The sequence below is a fragment of the Triticum aestivum genome, chromosome 7B (assembly GCF_018294505.1).
Source record: "Triticum aestivum cultivar Chinese Spring chromosome 7B, IWGSC CS RefSeq v2.1, whole genome shotgun sequence".
NCBI lineage: Eukaryota > Viridiplantae > Streptophyta > Magnoliopsida > Poales > Poaceae > Triticum > Triticum aestivum.
The window spans coordinates 725133900-725159273 of NC_057813.1; the positions used below are offsets into that span (position 1 = coordinate 725133900).

Consider the following 25374-nt stretch of genomic DNA (forward strand, 5'->3'; position numbering starts at 1 on the left):
GAGGTCTACTACCATCCCAGACGAGGAGGAGCAGAGCCACCGCAATCGAATCCCCTTCCTTCCTTCCTTCCGTCCCCGACGACGATGGAGCGCGTGAGAAGGGCGTCGCATGCCGGCTCCTGGTACACCAACAACGGTACCCCCTCCATCTTCCACCTCCCACCCTGATCCCCCTACCCTTTTTCAGTCTGCTGGATTCCGCTCGCCCCTCTCTTCCGGGGGAGAACGAGAGAGAGATAGAAAGGTGGGATCTTTTCCGCGCGCTTGATCTGATTTCCGGGCCAGATTAGGGGGCTTATCGGCGTCGGCGGGATTTCTATCGGCTCCTGTTCATACTAGAGTAGCGTTTATGGATTGGATTGGATTGGATCCGTGAGCCCTGTTAAGGTGGGGAAAGTGTGCACTGTTGACTTCGGCTTCAGTAACGTTTATGGTTTCTCCCTCCTTGGTACTGAGATGACGCAGCAGAGTGGCCATGGGTATCAGGTCCAGGAACTGCCGTCCATGCAGTTTTTTCTGATTATATTCACGGGAATCAGGCGGATTGTCTACTTTACAGGATTCAATTGCACATATAGGAACCACCTGCAGTGTGGTCTGTAGGTTGGATCTGAAGAACAATTTGCAGAGTCTGAATTATTCCTGCATTTTTTTGTGTGCTACATATTCAAACTGTACTACCACACCGTCTTATATATACCACTTGGGGCTAAATCATGTACTGTTCGATGTTCACAATTAGCCAGCAAGCTGGAGGAGGAACTTGATGGTTGGCTTTCGGCAGCTGCTCTCACCAAGTCACCTGATGTTAGGGCCGTAATTGCACCGTAAGTTGCTGTTTATTGTATGGAGGTGGAATCCTGTTCATGACTGTTCTATAATACCAACAAGCTTTTCTTTCCTTGCAGCCATGCTGGCTATTCGTACTCAGGGCGCTGTGCAGCTTATGCTTTTGGCAACATTGATCCAACTAACATGTGAGTTAAGCAATTTGTTGCTGTTGTTTTCTTTGCTAAAAACAAACAAATACTGTTTTATGTCATGTTTACATTTCTAATATCAACTTAGTGCTTTTTTTTGTATTGATTATACTGTGAGTTCTGTCAAGTATAAGTGCTATGTTTGTGTATATAAATGACTAAATGCTTGTCCATAATTAACGTGTTAATGACCATTCATTTAAGTGATGGCTTTTACATTTTGTCAACCTGAAGGTCTCCACTCATTGATATATGTGAGTGACGTATGCATTGACGGCCTTAGTTTTCAAACCACCTATTTCTAGTTGAGCCCTAAATAATTATCCAAATGTTTCACTCTACCATGTGTTGGTATATAGTACTGTATGATATTTACTTGTTAGCTTGTTTGTTAGTTCGACATGGCTAGATAAGTAGTAGAAAGCACCATTATATGCAGGCATAAGAACTATATGTGTAACTGTATAATATGATGCACTTTTGCCCAGCATAACCAAATATAATGCATAGTATACTTCTCAATAGTAAACTAAAAAAATCCATAAATGTGATTATTTGCTTTCTAACAGTTCTAAGCTAGAAACATTATAATGAACTCGTTAGAATTATAAAAGGCCACTAGAAAAGTAAGTCGACACAACATATTTACAAAAGATATCATACCTTACCTGATAAAGTAACACAAATTAATAAGTTAAAATAATTAATTCATCAGATTTTTACGCTGTACATTGTGCATAATTTAAAGTCATGGGTCCAACTATAAATCTAAAGCAATGCTAACCACATCACTGGTAAGCTACTTTTGTTCTGCCAAACGTGTACCCTTAATATTCGTGATTCTCACCCTACATGCTACAAAGGACAATCTTCTAGTTCCATTCTTATAACTGGCTTCTTTCGTCACCTTTTTCCTTAATCCTGTTTAGTATCTAATTCCGAATTTTCTTCATGTGAATCAGTTCTCGGGTGTTTCTGCTCGGCCCATCTCATCACTACTATACTCCAAAATGTGCTCTGTCAAGAGCTACTGTTTATAGCACCCCGATTGGGGATTTACCAGTAGACCTGGAAGGTATCATGCTTACAAAATTAAGATGCCTAAGCTATTTCTTTGATATTCATATCAACCTTTTCATGTAAATTTCTAATCTGGAAAAGTCCACTTTTCAACCCTAAACTTGGTCAAAAGCTAACTTTCTTATCTGGATTTGAACTTCAATTTGTCATGACTGTCCAGACTTCAACCTCGATCCAATGAGGGGTGGTATTGAGCTGATGTGTTGCGACGTGTATGCCAGCCTGAATCTAACTTATCAGTAAAATCAGTGGGAAGAGCTGACAGGTTGAATTGCTGCAAGCCCTTCTCAGTGGTTTTATCTGGGCCATCAACTCTCCCCCCCTGAGAATTTCGTCAAATAAAAGAAAACAAGTCGGCCCCACATATCATACTTACACTTGCTCCCCTCTTTTTATTAGATTTGTTACCTTAATAGTCACACAATGTCAGTATTTCATTGCTTGAGGATGTTCAGAAAATACTTTTCATACACTTTATATACGGCCAAACCCAGCTTGAAAGAAGGCATGCAGCAGTGTCTGGACACTTTGCAATCTTATCCCCCTTCCGCTCCCTCCACTGTTCGCCTTCATTGTACATACCATCCTATTTAAAAAATGATAATGACGCAATAGGGGTCTTCCCTACATTTCTTCACGTATAAAAAGAAAGAAGTCTGGTTCGCTTCTTGTGTGATCTGTTTGTAAGTTCAATCTCATTTATTTTACTGAGATGTACATTTTTTATCCATCCACTATCCCCCAAAACAAGTTTAGTCCTCAACTTAAATAATACTAGACAACATGATTACACGATCCCTCAACTTTTAAAAAAAGGCAATTTTGGTCCCTTTCCCGACAAGAAGCGGTTTGATGGATGACATGGTAGTCGTTCCACACATTTGGTGGCACAGCCAACAATTGTTTTTGAAAGAAAAATTACAAGCAAAGAGAAATCAGGAAAAATAACAGAAACAAATAAGGATAAATCATGAATATTATTATTAATACGTTACGGAAAATGAGAATGTTATGGATGGGAAAAACGTCAAGAATTTACGAAAAAGAAAAATCATAAATATTCTGAAAAACAAAGAAATTAGAGGGTACTCATAAATAATTTTCTTGTTTTCCATGAATGCACCCAAAATCTGTTTTGTTTCTAATTTTCAATTTTATTTCTTTGGATTTTCAGTCTAGACTCTAGAATTGCATGTCGACCCTGAGCTATCTGACATCTCTACCTTTTGGTAGATCTTAATAACACACTATGAGATCTCCTTTTCAATCAGATCATTCAGTCTTGCTTAGCTCTTTGTGAACTTTTGACATGCATTCTTACATTACTGTTTTTCCAGTTATCGAGGAACTCAAAGCTACCGGAAAATTTGAATTTATGGACCTTAATGTGGATGAGGCTGAACATAGCATGGAAATGCATTTGCCTTACCTTTCTAAAGTATTTCAGGGGTAATTACTATGTTGTTAAAGCTTGTATCCATCTTGCATTTCTTTTTGAATAAAATATGGATCCTACACTCATAATTCTTTTTCATGACCTGGCAGACATAATGTAAAAGTTGTACCTATCCTTGTTGGTGCGGTCAACTCCCAAAGTGAAGCCATGTATGGGCAGTTGCTCGCTAAATATGTGGATGATCCAAAGAACTTTTTTTCTGTCTCCTCAGACTTTTGCCACTGGGGATCTCGGTAAGTGATTTAGTGTCTGATTATTGTAATTTTTGTTTACTTTGCAATGAAATGTCAAGTGTGTCATTACTGTAATACCTCGTCGGTATAGAATAAGTGAACCTAATACAAGGCACATCCTAACCACATAATCTGCAGCTAGAGCAAATTTTCATAATCTTCCTGTTTTACCTTTTTTTAATGAAGCACATGTATTTCTTTAAAGCACGGCTAAATTGCCGGCTACGAAATGAGCACATCATTCGATAGTCCTCTGCCCATAAGATATTGTCATCTAGGATAGCTCCGACACCTATTGTCGGTTGTCGCTGAAGCACGGGCAGGGTTTATTACAATCCCATGGATGAAACATTACTCAATAAAGGAAGTAGATAATAGAAACTTTGCCCGTCGAAGCGGAGTGTTCCCAGTTTGGAATGTTCATATTTGTGCGACTCGAGCTCTTGCTTCTGGTTATGGTAGTCTGTAGCAAATATTGCACTCCCCACTTCCTGCTGCCCAGTATGGCGTATATGAGACATGATCAATAGGTCCAGCTGTAGCAGATACATGATCTCCACTGCTGTCCTGGCCAGTTGCCCCCAGCCTCCTCTACCAGAGTTTTGGAGGAAAGCACCATTGATCTTTGGTCATATGTTCTTCAGCAAAAGTAACTAAAAAAATAGTATTTGGCGTATTTGGCGAACCAAAAGCTCTTGCCATATAGAAATGCAGAATAGTTTGCGTGCAAGGTTTGGCTTGAAATTTGTTACTGAATCTAGGTCAAGACACGTGAACAATGAACTTATTAATTATAACGCAAAGTCGACGACTCAATAGTTCTTCAGGGAGAAAAAAACTGCACGGCCTCAAGTGTGCCACAATTTATGATTTGAGTCTTCTGATCCGAAGTATTTGCTGAGGGGTACTATTCTACGTAGTAAAGGATGCCCTAATACAAGAATAGCCATTAACCCTGTTCTGCATATCAACTCTTATTAGATTCAACATGTGTCTGACATCCTGACTTGTTTAACATATCATGTTTAGTTTAACTGCAAATGGTCTAGAGAGGGATCGTTTTCTAAGTCATAAGTGCAAATTCAGATACAACATTGAGTATGCTCAAGATGAATTTGAATCCATATCAGGAGACAGAATTTTCTTGATAATGAAGGATTTGGTCATCTGATCCACATACATTCAGGGCTATCATTTAAACCCCTCACTGACCGAGTAAAATCCTATTGTACAGTATTCATGTTGTTGCAATGTTTGCGCTTACAGGTGTATAATCTTGTCTATCGATCGCTTTGTTTAACATAAATGCTCTGGCAATGTACGAGGTGGTTATGGTAAAATGGTCATGTATTGAACCAATCTTGAGCTTTGAAGTGCTCAGGGCCGGCTGGTTGATCCACCCACCATTCAAAAACCATTTTATGAAAAAATAACTATCACTTGCTATCTCCTCTTGCATTAAGCCCCTACGTCCCAAAATCCAAATAGTAGATCTATCTTCAGGGGATAGCTATGTACGCCACTTCTGTCCAAACGGCCACGTCATTTACTGAAATTGAAGGTTCTAAAGGCTTTGGTTAGTCTCCTGTCCTATCTCTTCATTTCTCCCTTTCCCCGCTAAAATTCTCTAGGGTCGGCCATGGCCTGATCATGCCGACTGTTCGCTTCTGCTTGTGTTGCCTGACTTCTTCTGTTGACAATATTGACCTCCTTTCATTGTCTATGTTGATCTCCATTGCTTTCTCAATTATCACATGGCCTTCATCTGCCAAGGTTGAGTGGAGTAGAAGGCTTGGGTAAAGTTAGGGCATCACGGAAAATTCTTATAAAGTTGGCTTCCATGCATATGGATTGGGCTGACATGGGTTGGATGGTGCAGGAAGGCATCCATTTGTTCAGAATTTTAGAGGATGGTGGGTTTTGCATACTTTGTACAGAAATTATGTACCTCGTTCCAGAGCATAGAAATATGTTCTGAGAGTCCGGATTAGGAAAGGTGTATGATTTGATTTGAAGGGGTGAGTGGACTTGATATGTGTCACCTAGTGCACTAAGGCATTATATACCACACGTTCACTAAATTTTATACTCTTTCAGTTATGTTTGCTGCTGTCGCTTGGGCATCAGGTAATGTAAATGATCGTGTCCATCTCGTCTCATTGCCACGACAGGTTTAGTTATACATACTATGACAAGAAGCATGGTGCCATTCATAAATCAATCGAGGCATTGGACCGCCTGGGCATGGAGATCATAGAGACTGGTGACCCCGACGCGTTCAAACAGTATCTCGAGGAGTACGAGAATACCATATGTGGACGCCATCCCATCAGCGTCCTTCTTCATGTAAGTGTGCAACTAATTGATGATCTAACTAATATTTATCCTTTCCTTTTAAGATTTACTTAATCCACTTTGTGCACATTCTATTGTGTTAGATGTTGAAACACTGCTCGACGAAGATTAAGGTCGGGTTTGTTCGCTATGAGCAGTCGAGCCAGTGCAAGAGCACGAGGGACAGCAGCGTCAGCTACGCATCCGCTGTGGCCAAGGTGGACAGTCCTGGAGAAGAGGGTAAAGATTGAGCAAAACCTGGTTTGCTGGGTACACCCTGGTGTAACATGCTGTAGCATGGCTGTTGGCTTGCAATCACCGGAGCTTTCTGTCGAACTTTGTAATAATTACAAGCTCTGGTTGAAGTCCAATAGTTGCTGCTCTGGCGGCACCAGGATTCTGTGAAACAAGAGAACAATATATTTCTGGATGTTCTTGTGTGTATCTTCCTAGTAAGCTCCAGCAAAAGGAAAATGTTCAAAACCATGATAAAGGTTCTGCAAATTTCTGAAAATATTTGATGTCAACCGTAGCAGCAGTGGTGCTGGCCATTGCCGCATTGTGCATCCTGCTTTCAGCAACAACGGTTGACCCTTGTAGTGTCCCGTGTCTAGCCTTTGCAGCAGTGGTGTAGCATTGTTTTTCTCGCCCGCTGCAACGGGGTTGACCCTTGCAACATCTAGCATCCTACTTGCACCAATGGTGGTTGACCCTTGTATAGTCACATGTCCTGTGTTGTAGCAATGACATAGCGCATTGCAATGCGACTCGACCCTTATAGTGTTACATGTCCCATGTTGCAGTGGCAATAGACCGCATTGCAATGGTGCTGAACTCTCACAGCGCCTTGTGTCCCTGCGGTGTAGCAGCGACTGACCACAATGGTAGTTGACCCTTGTAGCGCCACACCTCTCATGTTGTATCAATGACATATCGCATTGCAATGGCAGTTGACCCTTGTAGCGCCACGCCTCTCGTGGTGTATCAATGACATATCGCATTGCAATGGCGGTTGACTGTTGTAGTGCCACGCGTCCTGTGTTGTATCAATGACATATCGCATTGCAATGGCAGTCGACCATTGCAACATCTAGCATCCCACTTGCAACAATGGCGATTGACCCTTGTCACCCCATGCAATGGCGGCCGACCCTTGCAGTGTCGTGCGGCCCATGTTGTAGCAGCAATAGACCGCATTACAATGGTGGTCAACCCTCACAACGCCCCATGCTACAGTTTGCTTGTCACGTGTTCCAACTTGCAGCAACAACAGTGAGACTTGCAACAACGGCGACTAGCCTTGCAGCATGGTGCGTCGTGTTTTGCAACAACGCCGCCTAAGCCTTGTAGGACATCCAGATTGCAACAACATGTCAACAATTTATTTATTTATTTTCGCAATACCAACCGGGTTACGTTTAGCTAGTAGGTACGCCGTAGTAGTACCAGTACATAGTAGTTGGTGCCTAGCATCAACTCATTAGCATCTAGCATGTGACGTGGTGGAAGTGAAAAATGATAGTAGGGTGACCACACATGTACAAAGGCAGGCAAAAAATCTGGGAGCGCTGTGTTCCATGTTAACAGCGCTAGTCTCACGATTATATGGTGGATAGGATACAACAATTCACTCCTTACAAGCACAACCGTGCCGAATTTAAGATAAGGAGAGGGGAATTAGTATCCTAGGTAGCCGCCGTTGCCGCCGTGCCGTTTTGATCGATCTTCGATGCCCCGTCTATCTCACTAGCCGCCTCCTTATAGGCTCGGACCGCGTTCACCCACTGCCCTCCCATCACTCTATGGTTGGGCCTTCGATTCCTTCTCATTGGGCCTTGGGCTCTGGAGTTGTCGGGCCCGGCAGCTAGCTGTGACGGTGGCCCACTAGAGCCAGGGGTGCTAACACCCTCCCCTCCTTGAGTTGCGGCTTGACCCCAAGCCGCTGCACAGGGGAAACGCGATTGGAGCTCGTCACGGTACTCCTAGGTGGGATCAAGGCCATCACCTAACCAACGCACCAAGACTTGATCCACCACACAGTTTGCTTTGATCTTCTGACGGTTGTCGAGAACTTCAACAGGAACAACAAACTGGTTAGAATCATGTGGTAAGACTGGGGAAATGGACACACCTGGCTCCAGAGCTTTGCAAAGCTGGGACACGTAGAACACCTGATGAATTTGAGAGGTCTCCGGCAAGGCCACTCTGTAAGCAACTTGACCAATGCGTTCTTAGATGAGGAAGGGGCCTAAGTAGCAGAAAGATAATTTATGGCAGGTGCGCTGAGCGACAGAACTCTGCACATAAGGTTGAAGCTTGATGTAGACTGAATCGCCAACTGCAAAAATTCTTTCAAATCGCCCTTTATCGGCCTGATGCTTCATACGCATTTGTGCTCGTAGCAAGTGTTGACGGATCAGAGCAATCATCTCCACATGTTCATAAAGCCAAGTGTTGAGGTCGACGACTGCTTCGATTCCCCAATGCCGAGGATCATGGTCATAGAGTACAAAGAAGGGGGACTTGCCATGAGCGTTGTGCCAGCTGGTATTGAACCAATACTCCGCCAATGCCAACCATGAACTCCACTTCTTGGGGCAAGAGTGGACAAAGTAGCGTAAGAATGTCTGGAAACACTGATTGACGCAATCCTTCTGGTTGTCTGTAGCTGGGTGGTAGGGTGTGCTCATCCTCAATGTTGTACCAGATCGTCGAAAGAGTTCCTGCCAAAACTAGCTCGTGAAGATGGGGTCCCGGTCAGAGAGAATGGAGTCAGGAAGGCCATGTAGTCAGTAGACTTGATCAATATAGGTGCTAGATACTTGAGACGCCGAGAATGGATTAGTCAGAGGAATAAAGTGACTGTGTTTGGAGAACTTGTCAACAACGACTAATATGCAGTTGTATCTTTCGGATTGGGGCAACCCTTTGATAAAATCCATTGATAGCATCTGCCAAGCACGAACTGGTACATGAAGAGTTTCAAGCAGCCCTGGATATTTGCATCGTTTTCGGTTTGGCTTGCTGGCACATGGTGTAGGATTGGACAAAGTCAGTCACCACATGCTTCATGCGAGGCCACACACACACAACTTTCAAGAGCTGGTAAGTAGCTGGAGCCCTAGAATGACCACCGATGGCAGATTGATGCCCAGCGAGGAGCAGCTGATGTTGCATGGAAAGGTGGCCAATCCAAACTCTGCCCTGATAGTGCAACAGACCATCTGCATATTCAAAGTGTTGATGTGATTGGGGGTCAACTGCAAGTCATCAATGATTTTATGCGTAGCTGGGTCATAGAGGTAGCCTTGGCGCACTTCATCAAGCCATTTTGGCTAACAGAGGGATATAGCATACGGCTAATCAGTGACGCAGATTGGGCATCGGGAGAGGGCATCCGCCACACCATTGGGAGACCCTTTTCGATAGCACAGTCCCAAGAGCTTAGTGAACGCTTTCTGTTGCCACGGGCTGTGCAAACGCTGGTCCTCAAGGTGAACTAGGCTGCACTAGGCGGTCTTGATCACGAACTCAGCAGATTGCAGATATTGCCGCCATTGTTCAACAGCTAACAAGATTGCCAACAATTCCTTTTAATACGTGGAAAGCCCCTTGTTGCGCTGTCCCAGTGGCTTGCTCGGGAAGGCCAATGGGTGCCTGTCTTGCTGCAGGACTGCGCTAACGCCATAATCGGTAGCGTCGGTCTCAATGGTGAACTGTTTACTGAAATTCGGCAAGGCCAGGATGGGGGTTGTAACCAATGCCTGCTTGAAAGCCTCAAACGCTGTTGTGCACTCCCTAGTCCACACAAAAGGAGCGTTCTTCTTAAGCAATTGGGTCAATGGTTTAGCAATGATGCCATAATGTCGAACAATTTGCGATAGTATGCAGAAAGACCTAAGAACTGCCAAAGTTTCTTAACTAAGTGTGGCAGTGGCCATTGTTGGACGCGCAAAATCTTTTTTGGTTTAGTTGAAATCCCTTGCTCGCTGATGACAAAGCCCAAGTAGGATAATTCCCACTGTGCAAATGAACATTTGGACATTATAGTTTTCCATTGGTTAGCTCGCAATAGTTGCAACACTTGAGTGAGGTCTTGGATGTGGTCAAAAAATGACTTAGAGAACATTGAAATGTCGCCAAAGAACACAAGAGCACATACTCGCGCAACTGGTTTCAAAGTATGATTCATGGCACCTTGGAACGTGGCTGGGCCACTCGCAACTCCAAAAGTAAGCACCTTGAACTCGTAAGCCAGAGTGGGTTTGAAATGCCGTATTATATTCTTCCCCCTCCGCTAGACGGATTTGATGGTACCTAGCGCGAAGATCCAATTTTGAGAACTAGCTTGCTCCTGACAATTCATCAATCAACTCATCGATGACCGGCAATGGAAACTTGGGTGTCATTGTCAGCGCATTGAGCCGGCGGTAATCGATGCAAAGACACCAATGGCCATCCTTCTTGCGCAGCAAAATGGCAGGAGAAGCAAAATGGACTAGTGGAGTGTTGAATGATTTAGGATGCCAATAGTTCCTCCACTTGCTTTTCAATACCATCCTTCATTTCTGGGGAGTGCCGATAAGGACGTATGCTGATTGGGTGGTGCCTGGCATGAAATGCACCCATACTTCACAGAAAGCCCGAGCTATCGCAAGGAAATAAAAAATCATTAATTGGCACTTTTTAGGATATCTTAGTCCTATGCATATGACTGGGGCGGTAAAGATTTAGTCCTATGCATAAGAGATTGACAGGTAGATTTAATTCAGAGAAAACATCAACCTACAAAGCTCAAAGCATTACTATTGGTGTTTCAAGTTCTACTAATTCTATAACAGAATAATATCAGGCCAGGCAAGATTGCTCTCCAATATAACTACACTCTTGACACCAAAGAGATATCTCTCGATTGGCAAAAAGTTGAAAGCATATTACTAAACTGAGAATGATTCCAGCAAAAGCATGGAGCACACCAATTAATACCTCACAAAAAGCTACATTTATCGCAAGGAAATAAAAATCATTACTTTTAGGAGATATTGGTCCTATGCATGACTGAGGCGGTAATTCGTAAACAATACCAGAGAAATATGCTTATCAGTGTGGAGGTATTTGTAGCTGATGCGGTATCTAGTACCCATGGGGAACCTTTAGAACATTCTTATGGAAGCTGCGATGTTGCGAAAATTCCCATGAGCATGACTCGGTCTTTTAAATTAAAAATCTTGATTGAAGCTGCTGACGTGGTGGTGCAGGGGCGTGAGTTCGCCCGAGATGGCTGGCCATGGTCAACTGCTGACCTTCACTGCCCATGGCGCTGCTGGTGCTGGCGAAGAGCAGTCGTCGTGGTGCTCACGGTTAGCTACTCGACACTGCACGCGGCACAAGTATAGAGGGATCAAATACTTGTGCCAAAAGGATGCTGCAGTTATACACAGGGCAGGGCACTTCGGAGATCAAAAATCATTCCATCCCACGCCCAGCCATTTCGTTTCTTATTTTCAGATCCAAATTTCTTCGGTCCACATCAATCATGTACAGCCTTATTACTTCATGGAATCCTACTGCTGCTGCTGCACAAGAAGGAAACCAATGGTTGGTGAGCCCAAGTCGAAATCAATGGTGAGACGCATTACATAACAGAGGAAAACACAGAGTGTACCCATGTCGCTGGTGTTGTTGAAGGTGTCGATGGCCAACTGCACGCATCTTCTAGTTGGTCTCCGGCCACCTTTTCTTCTGCTCTGCCTTGCCCTGTTGGTGGCGGCGGACGATGGGCCAAAATGAGCTGCACCAAGGGTGGCTAGGGCGCAACAGACTGCCAGACGAGGTGCAGGGACATGGACATCCCGTACCAGTTCGGCATCAGGGAGCCTTGCGCCATCCATAGCGGCTTCGCACTCGGCTGCAACTTGACCGCAGATGGCAACAGGACCGTCGGCCGAACCCTCCCGGTGATGGGGATTTCCGTAGAGGAGAGCAGAGTCCGGGTCAGGTTTCTGATCAGCACCGGGTGCTACAACCCGGCCAACGGCAACACTTCATACAGTCGTGCGTGGGTGAACATGACACAGTTGCCCTACTGGTTCTCGGACAAGGACAGCAAGCTCTTCGTCATCGGATGCAAATCAATGGCCTATGTGAGGGGTGCCTCCGTAAGTACTAGCTGGTCTTCCCTCACTCCTTTAACTAATGATGAGTAAATTAGTTGCAATCTCATTACAACGTAGTGCATTTCTCCCTCCCGCTTGCATACAGATAGAGCACAAACTCTGTGCTGCTGTTGTTGGCCCTCTCTGTGCTGCTATAGGTACCCATGGGCATGGAATCCTGTTGTTGCTGCTGCACACGAAGGAAATCAATGGTTGGTGAGCTCAAAACGAAATCAATGGTGAAGCGCTGGACATGGAGAGGGGAAAACAGAGACCGTACCAAGTCAATCAAATCTCGGGGTAGAAGAAGCTTGATGAGCTAGGAGAGGCAACGGGAGGTCCATGGCGTCCTGGGCAGCAGCACATGACAAGACGCGGAGTAAGGAAGGTCCATGGCGACCTTGCTCCACTGGATCTGGGAGGGAGAGAAGGAGAGGTGAGGAAGAACCTAGAGAGAGAGATGGATTTGGGGCGGGGGTGGGGGTTCATACCAGATCAGATCAGTTGTCGCCGCGCGTGTCTGGGTTCCTCCAGCGCTGTGGTGCGTGCGAGGCCGCCATGGGATCTGGCTTGTTGTCCATGGCGTCCTTCCTGACCAGATTAGGATGCGGAAAAAAAAACCCGCACAAAAGCAATGAGATTTGAGCAAGCTGAAGCAATCCAGAAGAGGAGAAGAAGAAAGGGGCGGAGCAAGAGACGATCCATACCAGATCCGTGTCGCCATGGCCGGGCTCCTCCTGCGCGCGTCGCCATGGCGTCGAGCTAGGGTTTCGAAGTGGAGAGAAGGAGATGACGTGGTAGAGGGAGGAGGTCGCCGGCGGGGGTGGGGAGGGGAGGTGTCCGGCGAGGCCATGGCGGAGGAGGTCACCGGCGAGGGTGGGGCTGGGGGTTGCGGGAGGGAGACGAGAGGACACTCAAGGATGGTCCTCAGAGCGGGTCCGTCGTAGGTCGTAGGTCGCGTGACCACCTAACCAGCTTAGCTAGCACGGAGTAATTAAATTCTTCTCAGCTCTTTGGATGGTCCTCAGGCTGATCATAGTGAGGAGTAACTTAGACTAGTAACATGTACTCCCTCCGTTCCAAAATAGATGACCCAACTTTGTACTAAAGTTAGTATAAAATTGAGTCATCTATTTTGGAACAGAGGGAGTATATGTTACTGTATATGTTACTAGGCTATGTTACTATCTTTATAGTGGGTAGTAACATATATGTAGTGTCATGCATCACTTTATTTATTACTTCATAGACTCATTTAGCATTGGGAACCGCTAGGTGATAGTAACATATTATGTTACTCTATTTGTCTCTCTCCTCATTAACTACTTGACACATCATCACTTTTGCTTATGTGGCATCTATGTTACTACTTATGTTACTCCCACTATGACCAGCCTCAGAGCGGGTCCGTCGTAGGTCGTTCCCCGCAGAAAGAAAAGAAAAACAAGCTAGGTACGCACTCAAGAGGACACTCAAGGAACCCATGGAGGACGTGATACCAAAGGTACGCACGTTATCAACACGTACTACTACATTTCGTTTTATTTTGATTCTTCCTCACTGAAAATATTCATTAAACATATGTACACTCTTAAATGTACAGGTTCTTCGAGAAATACTACCTCCTCTTGTGTTGAAAGGAAATGAGACACAAGCAGAAAACGGTAGCCCAAGTTTTCCTTTGCTAGTTCCCACTGACATAGAAGCCCAAGTTCGTGCTCCTCAAGATGACGGCCGTACCAACAACACTTCAACTTGTCAGCAAAACGACGAGAAGAAATTGCACGCAGCTTTATTATCTCTGGCTGCGGCAATTTTTGACAAATTGATCAGCCAACATCATAATTTGTTCGAACTGGTCGATAAAATTTCCCCTGGAGATTCTGCAACAAGCTTTGCCAACAAGCTCAACGAAATGGTGCGGGAAAACAGTGAACCCATGGCAAGTTGCCTGAGTATAGTGAAGAATGCCAGCAAGATGGCTATATCAATGCTGAACCACAATGACAGCTACCTCAAAGAACACTTCTTGATGATCTTCATACAATCTTTGGCCGATGCTTGCAAGACCATGTCATGTCTCGAGAGCTCTATGATTTTATATAGTGCCAATGGTGGCGCAGTGAAGCCTCACGAGACACTCGCTTCTCTACCGAAACAAGCACAGGAACTTGCAGGCTCAAAGGAGCAACAAGAGCTGTGAACTACATGAGCTATGTTTGTCGCTGGAGGCCGGTTGATTGGTTAGAATAATTTCGTGGATCGGCAGAACCAACAGCAGTATGTATGTGTGTCTGGGTTGGAATTCTGGGTTGGAACTGCTATTGTTCTTAGTACGTATGTGTGTCTGGGTTGGAAGGAACTGCTATTGTTCTTAGTACCTATGTGTGTCTGGGTTGGATCTCTGGGTTAGAACTGCTATTGTTCTTAGTACGTATGTGTGTCCGGGTTGGAACCCTTGGTTGGAACTGCTATTGTTCTTAGTACCTATGTGTGTCTGGCTACCTCTTTATTGTCTTCCTTCCCCTTACCGTGTTGCATTGTCAAGGTGCCAACCTCGAAAAATGCCCAACATGATCTTCGAATCACGGTCACCTAAATCCAGCCTAAAATTGGGAAGGAGAAAAGGGTGTAAGGCGGAGGACGATGATTCTGTAAGAAAGTAAATAGCATGGATGCGTCGCCGGAGAAGGATTCGGGCCAGCGTTCTAGGGCGCGGCTATGCCTGGCTTCTAGCGAGACCGAGTGAATGCTCACCTGAAGTAGGCAATCACATAATTTCCTGACATATAGGGCCACACACATATGCAATCAAGCACGTCCATGACAAAGAAATTGTGACCTGTGTGTGTGTTTTTTCGGAACGGATCAAATGGGTTAGCAACGCATACCTGCGTCTCCCGGCGGAATCGATCCAGTAGCCGGCTAGCTTCTGTACATGCACGTATTCTGTCTTATAATTCCATCTCCTTTCCACACGGATCAGCTAGGAAATAATCGAGCTAGCTTCATACATGAGTATTGCTGGAAGGCACTCGACTGCGTGCTCCAATCCGTATTCTGCCGTATAGGTTCATCTCCTCCCAACACTGATCAGCTGGGAAGTAATCTAGCTAGCCGCATACATCAGCAATAATTTTTATTTTCATTGGTGCAGTTCGTCGAGTCGTCCACATTATTTCCTGCCATACATGGTCACGCACATATGCAACCAAGCATGTCCATGACAAAGAAATTGTGACCTCGTGTGTGTGTTTTTCCGGAACGGGTCAAAGGGGTTAGCAATGCATACATGGGTCTAAAGGCCGAATCGATCCAGCAGCCATCTAGCTTCTGTACATGCATGTATTCTGTCCTATATTTTCATCTCCTTTCAACGCGGATGGGCTAGGAAATAATCGAGCTAGCTTCATATACATGAGTATTGCTGGAAGGCCCTTGGCTGCGTGCTCCAATGCATATTCTGCCGTATAGGTTCATCTCCTCCCAACAGCGATCGGCTAGGAAGTAATCCAGGTAGTCGCATAGGTGTGTATTGCCAAAAAGCACTGGAAGGAGGGGGGAATTAACTATTTTAATAAGAGAAGGAATAGATCGTGGATTATAGTTAGAAAGAGACCTTAGATTGATATGTTTATATTTTCTATTGGGGAGACCCACTACAATCATGTGTAGTAGCAGTGGTTGGCTCTTATTTACGCTCAACACTGGTAGAAATTCAGGCCAAATGGAGAAACGATGCTGCGACAACGTTTCTTGCTTCTATGGCAGCGTTTTAATCACATCATTGCAGTATTTTGCATCTGATTATCACATTGCATTGCATTACACATATAAATTGTTGCCTCAACATTCATACATTCATCCATACATATGGAAACTGCATGAGAAATTAATCATACACATTACATGAACGCGAGTGCCCAAACCGATAGAATGGGGACCAGCGGGCCACCTGCTCTAGAATCGGAGATCCCGCCTCTCGAAGAGCCCGTTTAACTACCTGACCCGGCCAGATCCCCAACCTCTCTTCTGGGGTCGCCTCCGTCAAGATGCACATTGCAAGGTCATTGAGTCGCCTCTCTGTTGTCATATCGCTAGGAAACCACATCGAGTCGCTGGAACACTTCTGAACCGAGCTAACACGACATGTAGATCAAACTCGCTCCACTGATTTCTTTGTGGAAATCCAATCTAATGTCGCGGCTCCGTCCTGGGCTCCGTTGGCCATAGTAGTGGGTGTGTATTTAAACTTGATCTTCTTCTTTTTTTTTTAGACAAGGGGGGACTCCCCGGCCTCTGCATCAGCGTGATGCATACGGCCCCCTTTATATAAAAAATAAAGTAGTTCAATAAGGTCTTGCAATGTGCTGCAAAGAAGGAGTCTGGCTCACAAAGAGCTAGGAAAACAAAAAAGGCCCTAAAGCCACAACCGGCTGGCAAAAGATAGATAGATAGGTAAACTAATCGCTTATCCTATTACATGACCGCCATCCAAACCGGTTGAAGATATCCCCCGCTACTGTCTCCCACCGGACAGATCTAGTAACCAAACGCTCCCTAGCCTCCGTCGGAGTGAGTAAGGACCACATACGGATTAGCGCAGTAGTCCGGAATAAAACCAACAAAAAATGAATAGTTGTTGTTCTGTTAAAAGACAAATCATTTCTGCAGTTTCAAATTGCCCATAACAACGCACATGCTCCTACACGAATTTGTCTAACTGTTTCGGGCTCTATACCAACAAGCCACGTTCCAAATAATGATGTGACCGAATTTGGAGGAGTAATGTTAAAGGCAATTTGCACCGAGCGCCACAACACCCTCACCAACGGGCAATCAAAGAAGAGATGCTTGATAGTTTCATCCCGATCACAGAAACTACACCTAGTAGAACCTGTCCAGTTACGCTTAATCAAATTATCTTTCGTTAGAACGACTTGTTTATGTACAAACCACATAAACACTTTGATTTTCAGAGGAACCTTAACTTTCCAAACATGTATGGAACTAGGAATAACACTAGTGTTGATGACATCAATGTACATCGACTTAACTGTGAATTCACCAGATCTAGTAAGATTCCAACACAACTGATCAGGCTGATGAGTAAGCTGAACCTCCATCAGTTTACTCACCAGATGAAGCCAAGCTTCCCACCGGTCACCAACAAGCACCCTCCTAAATTGAATATTAAGGGGAATGTATTGCAAACTCATTGCAACCAGAGCATCACGTCGCTGCACAACACGATATGGCGACGGATACTGAAGTGCCAGCGGCGTATCACCCAGCCAAGTATCCTCCCAGAAGCGAGTGTTATTGCCATCACCGAAGATAAACTTTGTTCTATTAAAGAAAGTAGCTTTCACCCTCATTAGCCCCTTCCAGAAAGGCGAATCAGTTGGTCTAACGGTCACCTGCGCCAAGGTCTTGGAGTACAGATACTTGTTACGAAGAACCTGCGCCCAAGTCGCCTCAGTCTCGGCACATAACCTATATAGTCACTTACTGAGAAGGCATCTGTTCTTGACTTCAAGGTTCTCAACCCCAAGACCCCCTTGGTCTTTTGGTCGGCAGATGACATCCCATTTGGCTAAACGGTACTTTCTCTTAAGTTCATCACTTTGCCAGAAGAAACGTGACCGATAGAAGTCCAGCTGTTTCCTAACTCCAACTGGTACTTCAAAAAAGGACAAAAGAAACATAGGAAAACTCGTGAGCACCGAATTAATGAGAATCAATCGGCCTCCATATGACATGAGTTTGCCCTTCCAGCAGCTCAGTTTCTTCTCAAACCGATCCTCGATACACTTCCATTCGTTGTTTGTCAACTTACGATGATGAATGGGAATCCCTAGGTAAGTGAACGGTAGAGCTCCCAATTCGCAACCAAATAGTTGCTTGTAAGCATCTTGTTCCTCTTTGGCTCTACCAAAACAGAACAACTCGCTTTTATGGAAGTTAATCTTCAGACCGGTCAATTGCTCGAAAAGGCACAGTACCAGCTTCATATTTCTCGCCTTTGCCAAATCGTGCTCCATAAAGATGATTGTATCATCGGCGTACTGCAGGATGGACACACCACCATCAACTAGATGAGGCACCAAGCCACCTACTTGCCCGGCCTCCTTTGCCCGACCTATCAAGATTGCCAACATATCAACGACAATGTTGAACAGAATAGAAGACATTGGATCACCTTGTCTCAGGCCCTTGTGTGTCTGGAAATAATGACCTATATCGTCATTCACTTTAATTCCAACACTCCCTTTTTGCGTGAAAGATTCTACTTGGTGTCGCCAAGCTTCATCAAAACCCTTCATGCGTAAATCCTGTTGAAGGAAAGGCCATTTGACTTTATCGTATGCTTTCTAGAAATCCACCTTAAACACCAATACATCAAGTTTTTTCGTGTGAATCTCATGGAGCGTTTCATGCAGGACCACCACCCCTTCAAGGATGTTCCTGTCCGGCATGAAAGCAGTTTGAGTAGGCTACACCATAGTATGCGCAATCTGTGTGAGCCTATTCGTCCCGACCTTGGTAAATTTTCTGAAACTAACATTAAGAAGATAGATTGGCCGGAATTGCTCAATCCGCACTGCCTCTGTCTTCTTGGGAAGAAGTGTTATCGTTCCAAAATTCAGCTGAAAAAGGTGAAGCTGGCCAGAGAATAGATCATTGAACAAAGGCAATAGATCTCCTTTAATAATGTGCCAACACTTCTTGTAGAACTCTGCCAGGAAACCATCCGGGCCAGGAGCCTTAATATTCTTCATCTGGGAAATGGCCTCATACACCTCTTTCTCAGAAAAAGGAGCAACTAGAATATCATTCTGAACAGCCGCCAGTTGAGGCACATCCTCAATCCTAGACTCATCCAGCAACATACAGTTATCCTCTGGAGGCCCAAACAGCTTCTTGTAATACTCAGTAATATAAAGCTTTAATTTTTCCTGCCCAAGAATCGTTCCCTCATCTTGTTCAAGCTGAAAGATCCTCTTCTTTCTATGCTTACCATTGGCGATCATGTGAAAAAATTGTGTGTTCGCGTCCCCCTGGACGACTCTTCGGACTTTAGCCCGAAGCGGCCACTTTAATTCTTCCTCACGAAGGAGCTCTTTCAGCCTCATTTCCGCGTCGAGCTTGGCATGAAGCTCAAATGCTGGCAAGATCATGGTTTCGGCTTTTACATCAAGGGACTGAATAACCGTAAGGAGTTGTTCCTTCTCAATCTTATAGACCCCACTAAGATGCTTAGCCCACCCATGTAGGAAACTTCTCAAGTGCCTAATTTTATTCTGCCAGTGCTCAAGCGCAGTTCTACCTCCTGCATCCATAGCCCATTCTCTGGCTACGAGATCTAAGAAACCTTCTCTCTCAAACCATGCAAGCTCGAAAGAGAAAACATTCTTATTTCCCACATGAGTGGCCTCCCCAGAGTCAAGGAATAAAGGCGTGTAATCAGAAATACCACGTGAAAGTGCCTGGACTGTTACACATGGGAATTTATGTTCCCATTCGACACTAGCCAGAACTCTATCCAGCTTTTCAAACGTCGGATCAGGCAAGGCGTTAGCCCAAGTAAACTTCCTGGCCGAAAGCTCAATCTCACGCAGATCCAGGCTTTCAATGATTGTGTTAAACATAAACGACCATCTGCCGTCAAAATTATCATTATTCTTCTCATCATGCCTTCTGATGATATTAAAATTGCCCCCCACAAGGATAGGCAGTTGTTCAGAACCGCAAATCCTAACCTGATCGGCCAAAAAATCCGGTTTAAGCTCGGGCTGTGCGGCTCCATAAACCGCAACCAAAGCCCAATTAAACCCATCGGTCTTCGACCTCACCCTAAACTTAATAGCAAAATCCCCCGTGACCATGCTTCGGACTTCTAACGAATCACATCTAACTCCGAGTAAAATCCCACCCGATCTTCCTCGCGGCGGTAGACAATGCCAATCAAAATCGATACCTCCAGAAAGCGCATTGAGAAATTGAGGCAAAAAGTTGGCCCTACCAGTTTTCGATAAAGCGATAAAGTCCAACTTATGCTCAATAGAAGCCTCAGCAAGAAACCTTCTTTTAGCCAAGTCTTTCAGACCTCTGCTATTCCAAAAGATTCCTTTCATATCTCGTCATGGAATTTTTTTTAGCCGTTCTAATTCGCGCGCTCCTACACACATCGGAGACTGGGTAAATCTTCCGCTTCCATTTGCGTTTAGGCAAATTGACACTCTCCAGCTGGTCCTAACAACCAGTCTCAGAGGCGCGCACTTCTACAAAGTCCACTCTCTCATCCTCCTCCTTAGGCTCAGGAGACGGATGAGCAAGATCCGCACAAAAATTATCGAGCACCCTGACTCCCAAAGCATCGATCTCGGAGTTACTCATGGGTTTAACCACAGCTAAGTTACGAATCATCTCAAGCGCCCGTTCGGCCTCTAAATCCATCATATCATTAACCGAGTTTGAAATTTCACTATTATTACTACCTAGTGAAATTCCTAGCTGATTTGCATTATTTATAATCTCATCATTTTAAAAATGCAAAATAGAATTAGAGGTATTGACCGACATACTAGTAGTGACCTCCACGTCACGAAGCTTGGCCGCCCTCATAGCGCACTGCTGCTGAATGTCGTCCACTTCCGGATGGTCCTGGAGACGGCTACTCATCCGTCGCCCCTCAGAGACCGGATCCGGAATACCTCCGAACACAATCACCTCCTCCCGAGTAGCTCTACTGGAGTGCACCAAGCCGGGGGAAGGTGGAGCCAGGGCCTCCTGCCCGAGCTCCCCATCCACCCCGGCCAAAGGGCCAGTCGGCGGCACCGGCGCCGTCAGCGAGCAAGCCCCACTGGGCGTCACAAGAGAAAAAGACCCTGAGGCCACCTGCCCCGAGTCCTCTTCGAGAAGCGACTTCGGCGCTAGCAACGCCGGCCCAGAAAAAGGGGAAGAAGGTGCCGGAACTAGCAGCCTCGGCCTCCCTCCCAAAGAATCAATCTGCACCGTCGAGAGCCTCACCCACCGGAGGCCCTGATGAGGGCACCGAGGCCACCTGCCCCACGCCCCCATCGGCAGCTGGTACCTCCGGCTTCACCTGCGGTACTGCGACCGCAGGGGAGGGATCCGAAGTCACCTTTTTCAGACCCTCTCCTGCGAGAACGACCTCCTCCGTCTGAGCCCCGACCAAGAGTGGCGACTCCTCAAAACGGGGGATCACATTCTCCTCAAACACCAGAACTGGTAGCGAGTGCTCGAACACCTCATCAAACTCCACCCGATCACTCCAAAGTCTCGGTGGTGCAGATGCCGGCTTGAAAGTACCGAATCTGAGAGTGTTCGTAGGCACCGAAGAAGGTGGAGCCGTCCCATCCGCAGATGTGTGGGAGTCAGCACCCTGCGGAGTTGACAACTCACGCCCACTGTCAGCTACAGGTGCCTCCTTAAGTGCCGCACTATCATCATCCTCGTGCATATCAGTATCAGGCCCGTTGGCCGCCTCGGCGAACAGACTCTCATCCTCGAACTCAATGACAAGGCTATAGATGTGGCCTCGATATGCCCACTTAACTACCTCAGGCACATACTCGATGTTCAGTACACTGACAAGTATACGGGCAATCCCGTGGGCTCTAGTAAAGTCCATATCCACGCGCTCTGGTCTGCCCACCATGATACCCAAACTGGCCATGACCCGGGCATCCTGCATCGGCTTGGATGGAGCCCCAGAGAATCGCAGCCAAACCTGAGTCAGAGGCTTGCCCGTAGGCTCAATCCTCTTCCACCCGTGAAACTCAAGCACTCCATCAGTACCTGGCACCTTGCACATCCCAAAACTCAGAAGTCTCTGAAGGTCCTCAACTGACGGGAACTCAACCCGATACAGTTTGTCCTCTATAGTAGCAAGCTCCCACCGGAAATCCCCAGGAGCTAACTCCTGTAGCCTCTGAACAATCTGTGCCTCCGAGACCTCTCCTCTGGCAATTTTAACCAACCCAGTCGTCAAACTCAAAGTCTCATCAGGAACCTCCATCTCCATTGGAGATTCAAAGAACGTAAGTTCAGCACAGTACACTCCATACATCATGAGTGATGGTGGCTGATCTCTCAGAAATGGACAGTCCCCCGAATCGTGCACCGGTTTGCCACAAGTACCACACAGCTCAACCACACACTCAGCAATAAAATGCCCCTTACCACCACATCGATAACAGAGCATTTTCTCTTTCTTGCGCGCATATTTGGAAGCTCTTTCAGACTCAGCCCTAGCAGAATCCTCCACTGACACAGTCAACCCGGACTCATTCCCGGGTATCTCAGCATTGGCAAGCGCTGAGACCACCTCCAAAGCTTGGCCAGTCAAAACCTGCTGCTCAACAGCCCCATCAACCACCATCGGATCAATCATAGGCCGAGTCGGCGGTCGTGGGCGGTACCGGCCACCTTGACCTCCACGCCCACCATGATGACCACGAAAGCCACCCCGTGGCCGGTGGCCAGGGCCAGACGCCCCCTCAACAAAACCTCCTGGGGGCCCCATAAACGGGCGCTCCGCTGAGCCATCACTCTGCCAAGCATAGCCTCGACCTCCGCCTGTCGACGAGGATCCACAGTGCTTACCAGCTCCATACGCATTAACCCCATCATCACCCCACTGACCCCGCGGCGCAGCCGTGACTTGAGTTGGTGGAAGTGCATGTTGCTGCACCGTCCCGGCTCTATTCTACGAAGGCATGGCGATGAGGTGAGGAGGCGGAGCTGGCCTCGGCTGGCCGGTCAGCAACCCTGGTGCAGGGGGCCTCGGCACAACGCCACCCTAGACCGCATTCCCAGAAGCACCCGGCGCCGGAGGCCCCTGACCCACCGGACCTGGCGCCGTCGGTCTGGGACCGGGCAGCACGCCTCGGCCTACAGCAATCCCGCCCGCAGCCGAGCCCCTACCAGCGGTTTGGGCCAGCACTACCTCGCGGCCAGACCCAGGCGCCGACAGCACAGCACCGCGGCCACTGCCAGCGGCCGAGGGAAGCGGTCCAGCCCCCCACAGCCGGCGGCAACACAGTGCCGCGGCCTCCGTCATTGCCCTGCTGCGGCACACTCCCAAGGCGGCCAGCCCCTTGAGGCACCACCGTCTTCTTCCCCGGAGGCAAGGATCCTCCGCAACCCGCCATCGCACGGAGCGGTGGAATACGTCTAGCCCGGCGAATCCCAGTCGAACGCAAATTTGGACTCAGGCGGTGACGAACCCTAACAGGCGGCTGTAGGCAGGACGATGATCGAAGAAACGAGACTGCCTCGCCCTCGATAGCGATCGGTGCCAGTTGGTTCTGGGCCTCATACCCATGCACTCCCGGCCCACCGACCGCGTCCATCCCCACGAGCGAACCTCCTCCAAGAAAAAACCGGTCGGACCCGGGTTAGTCTGGGCCTCATACCCAGCTAACCCCGGCCCAACCCGATCTGGCCTACCAGCATCAAGCTGCAGCCACTATCGGCCAACCAAAAATTTCAAACGCCGCTCCCGATCTGCAGCGATCCCGAGACCCGAATTTTCAGGCGCTACCAGTTCAGGCGCCGGCGGCTCCGATCTGGTCGCCGTCCGGCTTACCTTCCTCTTCCGTTTAACAACGATCCACGAATCTGTCTTAACTAGATCAAAAACTGTAAGATTTGGATGACAAACCTTCGGTAGAGGACCTTTCCACGGCTTGATCACCGCTGACGAAGTTCTCCGATGAACTATCCGGCGAACCATCTCCCTCTTCTCCCCCGCGTCAAGCCCCAACCTGGCCGGATCATGGATGGGAAGAATATCATCGATAGTAGACACCACCTCCTCCTCCGTGTAGCCGGCATTGAACCAATCGTTGACGAGGTCAGAAGGACTCAACGACGGCGGTGATGGCGGAGCATCGTCCGCCTCCCCGTCTGCGTCGTCCTCCTCCGCATCCGCGAGTGCCAAAAACCAGCCTCCAACGTGCCGGCGATCGCTGGAGAGGAGAGGCGGGGCGCGTGCGGCTCCCCCGCCATCCGGCCCGCCAGTCGGCCCTCCAGTTGCCCTTCCAGTCGCCCCTCTCATTCCACCAGGGTTGCTGCAGTTGCATCTCTTTTGGTGAGGTCCCCCATCGCGTACGTCTCCCTCCCAAGCCACCCCCCGTGTGGGCGACCGGGAGGCCCCAGATCCCATCGCAGCCGAACCTCCCCTACTCCTCCTCCTCCTCCCTCGCTGCCGCCCAAGGGCGCGGCCAGGCGAAGCCTAGTCGTCGCCGCCGGCGGAGGGGACTCGGGCCCTCTCGCTCGGGTGGGGCTAGTGCGGCCGGCGCCGCTGGGCCAGAGGGTGGCGGCGGGCCGGTCACCACGGCAGGTGGTGGCGGCGCCTCGGCGACGTCGATTCCCCGCGGCAGGAGGCCTTGCGATCTGGTGCGTTGCGGCCGCCAGGGGTGACGGCGGCGTGATCGGATCGGTTTGCAGCGGTGCGGCCGGATTGATCGCTGGTTGGCCGTCGACACGGTGGTGGGTGCGACTCGTCGGCAGCTGGGCAGATCCGCGGGATTCTACCCTTGTCTGGCCCTTGACAGCGCGGGCAACTACGAGGGAAACCCTAGATCTCCTTGGGATCGAGCGATGGCGGCGCTTTTGCATCGTAGTCCCTCTTTAGGGCATTGTTTTGGAGTTTGCTCCGGTTGAAGGGACCAGCGACGTCGGTGGCGCATGTCTGGTGGAGCAACTGCCGATGAAAATCGCGCCGACTACGGTCATGGCGGACGATGGCGGCGTCTTAGATGTCGTTCCCTTGTCGAGGCATTGTCGTTACAGTCTGCGTCATCAGGCTCGGGATGCTTCGGGGGAAACCCTTGATCTGGGTCTTCCGGATCGGACGATGATGTCGTTTTATCGCTTTCTCTCCCGGGGGCATCATTTTGGAGTAAGTGCTGGCTGGGGTGATGGTGGAGCGGTGCTTCATCTCACACATCGATGGAGGCGGATATCGGCGGCATGGCGTTGTGGAGGCTCGGCGTCCGATGCACGGAGATGGACTCGCGCAGGAGGAGGTTGTTGTCTGGCGTCATGGTGACGTCGATGGCAGAGTGGCCAGACAAGGTAGAAGCCTCAATATGATCTGAAGA

General features: G+C 47.6%; 1 protein-coding gene and 1 long non-coding RNA gene across 3 annotated transcripts; one reads left to right on the plus strand and one right to left on the minus strand.

Moving 5' to 3' along the window:
* The first annotated feature begins 6 nt into the window (after nt 1-6).
* On the plus strand, nt 7-6610 carry LOC123162930 (protein MEMO1). Its single transcript, XM_044580700.1, has 8 exons — nt 7-136; nt 743-827; nt 909-977; nt 1943-2055; nt 3398-3509; nt 3606-3749; nt 5921-6095; nt 6188-6610. The coding sequence occupies exons 1-8, from the start codon at nt 85-87 to the stop codon at nt 6332-6334; spliced, it is 897 nt and encodes a 298-aa protein (XP_044436635.1). The 5' UTR covers nt 7-84; the 3' UTR covers nt 6335-6610.
* Nucleotides 6611-7310: 700 nt separating this feature from the next.
* On the minus strand, nt 7311-13185 carry LOC123162931 (uncharacterized). Of its 2 annotated transcripts, none has more exons than XR_006481582.1 (5): nt 12946-13184; nt 12730-12829; nt 12519-12653; nt 11168-12428; nt 7311-10692 (listed from the first exon to the last, which is right to left on the minus strand). It is a non-coding gene; the product is annotated as an uncharacterized lncRNA (long non-coding RNA). The 2 variants fall into 2 exon arrangements; XR_006481581.1 differs by having other exon boundaries at nt 7312-8154; nt 8255-12428; nt 12946-13185.
* Between the last annotated feature and the right edge of the window lie 12189 nt (nt 13186-25374).

Bases quoted from the DNA above. Each gene is read 5' to 3' on its own strand.
- LOC123162930 (XM_044580700.1), top strand. From the start codon at position 85: ATGGAGCGCGTGAGAAGGGCGTCGCATGCCGGCTCCTGGTACACCAAC. The intron at 137-742 runs GTACCCCCTCCA...GTTCACAATTAG, and splicing joins CTCCTGGTACACCAACAACG to CCAGCAAGCTGGAGGAGGAA. The intron at 2,056-3,397 runs GTATCATGCTTA...CTGTTTTTCCAG, and splicing joins TTTACCAGTAGACCTGGAAG to TTATCGAGGAACTCAAAGCT.